Source organism: Balaenoptera acutorostrata, chromosome 4 (assembly GCF_949987535.1).
Source record: "Balaenoptera acutorostrata chromosome 4, mBalAcu1.1, whole genome shotgun sequence".
NCBI classification, from domain to species: Eukaryota; Metazoa; Chordata; class Mammalia; order Artiodactyla; family Balaenopteridae; genus Balaenoptera; species Balaenoptera acutorostrata.
Window position 1 is genome coordinate 36,355,065 of NC_080067.1, and position 9,164 is coordinate 36,364,228.

Consider the following 9,164-nt stretch of genomic DNA (forward strand, 5'->3'; position numbering starts at 1 on the left):
TACGGGGACTGCTCTTCATCGCGGTGCGCGGGCCTCTCACTATCGCGGCCCCTCCCGTTGCGGGGCACAGGCTCCAGACACGCAGGCTCAGCAGTTGTGGCACACGGGCCCAGCCGCTCCGCGGCATGTGGGATCTTCCCAGACCAGGGCTCGAACCCGTGTCCCCTGCATTAGCAGGCAGATTCTCAACCACTGCGCCACCAGGGAAGCCCTATACATTCTTTTTAATATTCTTTTCTATTATGGTTTATCACAGAATATTGAATATAGTTCCCTGTACTATACAGTAGCACCTTGTTGTTTATCCATCCTATATATGTATTAGTTTACATCTGCTAACCCCAACCTACCACAACACCCCTCCCCCAACCCCCTCCCCCTTGGCAACCACAAGTCTGTTCTCTATGTCTGTGAGTCTGTTTCTATTTCGTAGATAGGTTCATTTGTGTCATATGTTAGATTCCACATAAAAGTGATATCTTATGGTATTTGTCTTTCTCTTTCTGACTTACTTCACTTAGTATGATAATCTCTAGGTCCATCCATGTTGCTGCAAATGAAAACTGCCTTATATATTTTTAAGTCAACAGTATTGAGGTATAACTTAGATTCAATAAATTCACCCATTTTAAGTGCGTCGTTTCTTGGGTTTTTACAAATGTATATACTTATATAACCACCACCACAATTAAGATAGAGAACACTTTCATCATTCCAAAAGATCCCAAGACAACCACAGGAATTTCATATAAATATAATCATATACTAGGCATTCTTTTGTGTCGACTTCTTTTGCTTAACATGATGTTCTTGAGATTCATGCATGTTGCTGTATGTATCGAGTGTGTTCTCTTTCATTGCTAACTAGTTAGTTTTGCATTGAATTGAGGATCCACAATTTCTTTATCCATTCATCTGCTGACAGACATTTGAGTTGTTTTCAGGTTTTAGCTATCATGAATAAAACTGCTATGAACATTAATATACAAATATTTGGGTGGACATATATTATTTGGGGGGAGTAAATATTTAGAAATACTCACTATCTGGTAAGTACACATTTAAAGAACTGCCAAACTGTTTTTCCAAGCCAGTTGCATTCCTAAGAGCAAAGTAAAAGAATTCTAGTTGTTATGCATTGTCAGTCTTTAATTTTAGCCATTCTAATGGGTGTGTAGTCATATCTCTTTGTGATTCTCATTTGCATTTCTCTAATGATTCATCATATTGACAATCTTTTTCTGTGCTTATTTTCCATTCCTACATCTTCTTTTGTGAAGTATCTATTCAGATACTTAACCCACGTCTAATATTTTCTTATTCTTAAGTTGTGAGAATTCTTTGTATATTCTGGATACCAGTCCTTTGTCAGATATATCTATTACAAATATTTGCTTCCAATGCGTGAGTTACCTTTTCACTTACTTAACAATGTCTTAACATAGTAGAAATATTTAATATTGATGAGGCCCAATTTATCAGTTTTTCCTTTTATGGTTTGTATTTTGTGTGTCCTATCTAATAAATCTTTGCCTACTCCAAGACTGAGGAGGTTTTCGCCTATAAAACTGCCTTGTATTTAACCTTGCTACTCCTCCACGTGGTGATTTGTACCATCCTAACTTATTTCCTTGTAGTCTATTTCCTTTCTGACTCCTCTTCTTCCTGCCTCTTAATCGTGGACATTTCCAAATTTTTCTCCCTTTGATGATCAAACAGTGCATGTTCATTAAAGAAAATTTAGAAAACAAAGGAAGTGTAGTAATCATCATAATAATAGCACCAATTTCAAGTGCAGTACCTAACATATATGCCAGCTATAGGGTGGTAAGACATGATGGTTAAGAGAGCAAGCCTGGAAGTCAGGCTTCCTAAGCTTGAATTCTATTTCTACCACCTTCTGGTTGCATGGTCTTGGGTAGTGTTTCACTCAGGGAAAACGTACAAGACCCAACAGCAATTTGAGTAGGATTTTTGGTAGCAAAGGATACAGAGAAAAAGCATCAGGGAAAAAGATGTACATCTTCAAAGTCCAGAGAGATCAGGCAAAGGCTTCCAAAGCTCTTCCTCATCTGAGGCCACACAGGATGTGTTTTCTCTCTAGCAGAGACGCATAGGGACATGTCTGGAATGTCTCTGCCCAGGGAAGACTCTTTGAGTCTCTGGGTCCAAGGCTTTTATGCGGGGGCTGGTAGCATAGGTATTTCCTGCTACACAATCTGCCATGGCAATCAAAAATCAGGACCCAACAATGAAACCAAGTACATATCATCAGTCTGATGTTATTGCAAAGCAACCCGACAAGACAGTAGGGCATGGTCTACTGCTCCAGGTGTATATAACAAAATCATTAATCACTAATATGAAGAGCTCTCTGAGGGCCACATTCCCAGGGATTGACCAAGGGTCAATCATGGCTCCCTTGGAGACAGTAAGGAGTAAGCAATCATACCTGCTGTTTCACTCTTTCCTCACCAGTAGCTTCTCTAAATCCTCTCTTTTCCTCATCTGTAAAACGGGAAAATAAATTCATAGGGTTCATAGGGTCATTGTGAGAATTAAATGATATTATACATGTAAAGCTTTCAGCATTATTTTTGGTACATAGTTATTGCTCAGTAACAATTAGCTGTTATTAATATTAAGCATTTTCCTTTTCTGTCATATAAGGATAAGAGTACCTGTTTCATTGCGTGGTTGTGAAAATAAAATACAGGTCTAGTAGATACAGAGTTTGCCACAGGGCTTGGTCCTTAAATCCTCACTAATCTTGGTGCCTCTTATAACCTCATTATCCAGAAGAAACCATGATTAACGTTTTGTCAAATATACCTTCTACTCAATTTATTAACAATTCATTTACACTGCTTTTTCAATAAAACACTGAAAAAATTAAAACCTCTTTCAAAACTAACCTACAGAATTGTCTCCCAAATGGGTGGTGACAGCAGGATCTGTGGCAACTGCAGTATCTGAAACTCTGGAAGGCCACAGCAAATGCTGGAAGGTTTACAGCTGTTATAGCCACGTGAGTCAGTGTCATCACTCAGCCTCCCCCTCTTCCCTGGGGCTAGACAGTGTGCTTCTAAGATTAGGGTCTTTGAACATGGGCCCCCCTTAATTTTCACTCTTTCATCCCACAAGTAGTTCTTATCTTCTGGGTAGCAAACATGATTTTAGGCACCATGGAACAAGACCCACGGAATCCCTGCCCTGTGTCTCCTGCTTTTCCCTTATTTTATATGAAAACACTTGTTTTAAAGGTTTTTTTTCATGTGGACCTTTTTTTTTTGAAGTCTTTATTGAATTTGTTACAATATTGCTTCTGTTTTATGTTTTGGGTTTTTGGCCGCGAGGCATGTGGGATCTCAGCTCCCTGACCAGGGATCAAACCCACACCCCTGCACTGGAAGGCAAAGTCTTAACCACTGGACCACCAGGGAAGTCCTTGAAAACACTTGTTTTAAATTAAGTGCCTTTTCATTACTAATGGTGTTTTAGGAATATACGCCCATTGGATAAACTTGGAAATAAATAAATGGCTCTTGTCTTTTACTTCACAGTTTTTCTCTTACATAGTTGTAGTCATACTGTATCCAACATTTTGTCATTTTTCCCCCATCACTCCCAGTCCCAAATAAAAGTAGTTTTCCATGTCATTAAAATGTTTTCATAAATGTTTAGACAATTTTGCTGCAGCAGAGCAGGGATTCCTTGGGCTCATGTGGTATCCTCTTGACCAATGGCTTTCCAGCTTTTTGGACCACAATCCACCGAAGAAATACGTTATACACTGTGACCCAGTACTTACACACACACCCCTGAAACAGAAGTTTCATGAAACAGTACTTACCCTTACTACATGCTATGTACTCTGATACATTCTTTTCTATTTAATGTTTTTGGGGTTTTGTTTTCCAAAAATGTTGGTCAGATATACCAGGGGAAATGGGTTACTACTCTTAATGTTATTGGGTTCCCAAAGTTGGATAAATCAGAGCTGTTACTTCTCTTTCTCTTCTTTCCTCCCATACTCCATCTGTCTTGCTTGGTTCTTCCCTAGAAGCAGAGCTTGAGGTAAGGATTGGAATGGGACGCAGGTTATTTATTTGGGAGGTGATATCAGGAAACAGAAACGAGAAGAAGGTTAGGTTGAATCAAGGTGTGTTATGGAGCTAGATGCTACCATGGGCAACTGGAGCTCAATCCACTGGAGAACCCCGGAGGAATGGAAAGAAGGCCCTCAGAATGGTTCCTCTAAAGGGTGGGAGGCTGGAACGTTTATCTTCGTTGGTTGAGGGTGCCCAACCTACTTCCCCACCTGACTGCAGAAAAATGAAGAGACAAAAGGTGGGTACCTGGATGGGGGGCTCTCATCATGCATAGAAGCCTCCTCACAGCCTCCACTGAAACATGCGTGAACCAGGAGCACATGATGCAGAGCACAGAAAAGCAGCTGCTGCTTCCTCGATTGGAGAGGGGGAAGCTTCAGGCTTCTCCACCCAGTACATCGTTCTTCCTCCTACCTGGGCAGCCAATCTCATGGTCTTGCTGCCATGGCAGACAGGCAGAACCTGAAGAATGAACTCCTCCAGGCTTGGCTCTTGACACATAAACATCATTTAGAAAAATCTTCTGTCTTTCTCAATGAAGCTAATTTCATGCTGTGGACTCAGATAAAAATCTAATTTCAATTGAGGCAGAAATGTCTTCTAGATCGAGGGTGCCTCCGTGTTTCACTGATGCCCATCATTGCATCAGTGTGTGGGGGGATTTAGGGATATGGAAATAGCTCTAAAACAAGTTCCAAAATGTTCTTTCTCTTACTTTTAGTTGTGATTTGTAAGTGCTCATAATATAGGATGGATATACCATAATTTATTTAATTATAAACTTTTCTGATGTTGGACATTTAGCTTGTTTCCATTCTTTCAGTATCAAAAATAACGTTATAGCAAACATCATTGTGCATAGTTCTTTGTCTGAGTCTCATATTATTTTATCAAGATAAGTCAAGTGGAAGTAGAGTTAAAGAGTATGAAAACTCTAAAAGCTTTTGATCCATCTTGACCCACTGCTTTCCACAGAGTAGGTGTAATCAATGGATACATTCACCACTCATGTGTGTGTATTAAGCAATCTTAAAAACACTTTTAAAAAATTCTCAATGTTGAAAATTTAGGAAGCATAGGAAAGTAAATCATAACAATAACAAACAATCCTCAATCCTGAGACATCCATTAATATTTTAATATATTTTATAGTTTTTTCACTCATATATAATATATATGTATAATATAAGAATAAAATAGGACATACCACATATAGGGTTTTATATTCTGGCTTTCTCCTTTAATATTATATTTCACTTTTCAGAAAGATAATTTTAAGTGGTTGCAAAATGTTTCGTCTGTATCAGTTAGGAATTGTGTTTGGCTGCCATGAACAGGGTTTGACTAGCATAAACATATAATGGTTTATTTTTTCTCATATAATGAGACATCTGGGAGGAACCAGTCACTGGCTTTATTACAGTGGTTCAAGGGTGTCAGAATTGCAGTCACTAGAATTCTCCTGGCTTTTTTCGCGTGCTTCCCAAATGGCTGGTGGAGCTTGAGCGATCATCTCAGTGATCAAGACAGCTGGGTCTCGGCAGCAATCCAGGCGCTTGGAAGTCTCGCGCAAGGACTTCTACTTATATCTTATTGGCCCCCATGTCTGCAAGGAAGTCTGTGAAATGTAGTATTTTTAGCTAAGCACATTGCTGGCCACAATAATAGAGGGTCTTGTTAATAACAAAGAGGAGAATGGAAATTGGGCAGCTATGCTATCTCTGCCGTAGCATCATATAGTGTAATATTTTATTTAACCAATTTCCTATGGAGGAATATTTAGTTTTTTTTCTAGTTTTCACCATTATACCAATTGCCACAGTAAACATCTTTGCACAAACATCTTTATATCTCTTATTATTTCCTTATGATAAGTTCCCAGATGGAATTAGTAAATCAAGTCATGGAATGCAAAATTGCTTTCCAGAAAGGTTCTACCAATTACACTCCCAGCAGCAACATGTAAAACCACTGGGCGATTTTTCTGAGAGTCATTCGTTGAATACTTGCTTTCTGTCCAACTACAGATGTTCCCTTGTGATTCTTTCTTCGAATAGTAGTATCATTCACAAATGTTAGAAAATGCGATCAATCCTTAACTAGAATATGTCAAAATGGCAATGGCTGAGCACTATGCCTTTTATGTAATTCAATTTATACCAGAAGAAAATGTCCTTGGAAGATGAGCCTGCAAGGTGACAGACACATTTTAGACTTGTATATTCCCGTATTTTGATTTTTGAAGAAGTCTCTGAGATGATTTTGATACCAGTAATGACATGGGGCCACAGGAGACAGGATGACAAGGAAAAGACCCATCTAAGAACCTATCAAGAAATCTAACTCAATTTAGGATCTTTAAAGATTAATATTAGAAGCTATTATGGAAGATATGAATCAACACAACTATAGCTATTCTGCAAACCAATGCAATTTTAGCAAAGTTTTGAAGACCCATCTATTGAGTGCATTCTAATGGAACTAATGTTAGCAGAAAAAACACACGACTAAACCACTGAGCTGGGTTCCTCCACAGTCCCAAGCAAGAGCCAAAATTTGCCATATTTAGAGGTGTATATAGTTAACATGTTCTCAAAAATTCACACTTTGAATAAACTTCTGGTAAATTAAGTTGAAACTTTAAATACACCCTGGGACTCAAATGAAAAGAATTCCTAGTAGCCTCTGTTCAGGTTAATGCAGTAAAATTAAAAAGTGATTGCAGCAAATCCTTTAGTAAAGAAGATCACTTTTTAAACAAGAATAATCACCTGATAATTCATGTTTTGAGAGTTTGGTTTTATGCTTCAGGTTTCTTTAAAGCAAGGCTGGGCTTTAAGTCCTGTCAAATTTTTCCTGGCCTTTAACCTTCCTTGCTCAAGCAAAGATGAAAGCCTTTGGAAAAAGTGATATTCGCATGTGTGTTCTTTTTTTTTTTTTTTTTTTTTTTTTTTTACAAATCCACACTTTTATTTATTTACTTTTCAATAAGTTTAAATCCTTGAAGGGTACAGCATCACACGGATTCTGTGTCCAATGGCCTTAGCAGGAAGGTTGCTTCGGAATTTGGCACGAACCATGCCACTGTTTCCATGAGCACGAGTTATCTTTCCCCAGATTACTCTGGTTTTGTTAGGTTTTCCACCAGGAGTTACTGTGTTGTTCTTTGCTTTGTACACGTAAGCACATCTCTTGCCTAGATAGAATTCAGTTTCATCTCGAGCATATACACCTTCAATTTTCAGGAGAGCTGTGTGCTCCCTCTGGTTCCGTAGACCCCGCTTATAGCCAGCAAAAATGGCCTTGGACCACAGCCTCCCAGACATATTTGTCGTTTTAGAAGTCCTGTTCCCAGCAGGCCTCCACAGGGTCCAAGATGGCTGAAAAAGACCGCATGTGTGTTCTTAGAATGTACAGTCTGTGTTTTAAATAGTGCTGTGCACCGTCATCTAGGTCCCTGGAATGGGAGTAGATTTTTCAGGCCATGTCTTGATCCCAGGGAACAGAAGCTATTGCCCGTTCAGGAGGGCGGAGACTACACCACAAAGATGCTTCCCACCTCCCTGGGGTACAAGCAGTCCCAGTGCTTAAAACTAGACCTGGCTTGGGAATTCCCTGACAGTCCAGTGGTTAAGACTCCACACTTCCACTGCAGGGGGCGCGGGTTCCATCTCTGGTTGGGGAACTGAGATCCCACATGCTGCACTGTGTGGCCAAGAACAAACAACAACAACGGCAACAAGAAAAAGCTAGACCTGGCACATAGTTGGTGGTCCCTAAACATCTGTTGAATTTTTTTGAGTATGATACAATCCAAATACAATTTATCTCCAAGGTGGTAGGATAACATGTGACTTTTCTCCTTTTTTGCTTTTCTGTATTCTATGAATTTCCCTCAAGGCATAGCTGGGACGTTTGTAATCAGGTAAAATAAAACAAATGTGTTTTTCTTACAGCTTTGTACAGAGCTGCATTCCAGATCATAGTTCCTAGGACATTTTTGCTAACTTTTTTGAACTAGAGGAGGTAGATTATATTGTATCATAATGAATTGAGCATCTTTATTGATCATGTTTAAATATGTTATATCTTATAAATATTTTTATATTTTAAATTAGACATGAGTTTTGAATTCATCTTTTATTTAGCAGTATATATTAGGTGATAAACAGAAAGAAAATTAGTAAATGAATCAATCAATTGAAGTGTAATTCCCTGAATTGTCTTTAAAACCATCAATGGATGACAATAATGTGTGAGTTCTACTGTTTTGCATTTTATACTATTTATTTATATAATTAACAATTCAGAATACCAGAGTTGTTGTTTCTGTATCTGTGATTTTACTATTTCTTAAACATTTACTTTTATTTCATCAATATACTGCATATGGTTTAAACATTTTTGATAACTTAGTCACAATACACTTAAATTCAACTAAAATTTAATGAGCATATATACGCTACAACGGCACTCTGTAAATTCCTCTGTCACTTTTGTTACTATAATTATAATCATTTTTGTTTATTAGTATTATTAGCTACTGATTATTGTATGTTTACTGTTTACCAGACAGTATGTTAGTGGTTTTCATGTAATAACTAATGTAGTTCTATAATAACTCTATGAGGTGCTTATTATTATTTTCATCTTAAGAAACTTAGGCAGAGGGCTTCCCTGGTGGCGCAGTGGTTGAGAATCTGCCTGCCAATGCAGGGGACACGGGTTCGAGCCCTGGTCTGGGAAGATCCCACATGCCGCGGAGCAACTGGGCCCGTGAGCCACAATTACTGAGCCTGCGCGTCTGGAGCCTGTGCTCCGCAATGAGAGAGGCCGCGATAGTGAGAGGCCCGCGCACCGCGATGAAGAGTGGCCCCCACTTGCCACAACTAGAGAAAGCCCTCGCACAGAAACGAAGACCCAACACAGCCATAAATAAATAAATAAATAATTTTTAAAAAAGAAAATATATTTTAAAAAAAAGAAACTTAGGCAGAAAGATAGAGTGACCCACCCAATGTTACACAGCCCATTGTTGAAATGGCAATGTCA

At 38.7% G+C, this 9,164-nt stretch overlaps 1 protein-coding gene across 1 annotated transcript; it reads right to left on the reverse strand.

The window, feature by feature from the left end:
• Nucleotides 1-7,072: 7,072 nt before the first annotated feature.
• On the reverse strand, nucleotides 7,073-7,496 carry LOC103010130 (60S ribosomal protein L35a). Its single transcript, XM_007188133.2, has one exon. The coding sequence runs from the start codon at nucleotides 7,436-7,438 to the stop codon at nucleotides 7,106-7,108; it is 333 nt and encodes a 110-aa protein (XP_007188195.1). The 5' UTR covers nucleotides 7,439-7,496; the 3' UTR covers nucleotides 7,073-7,105.
• Nucleotides 7,497-9,164: the final 1,668 nt, after the last annotated feature.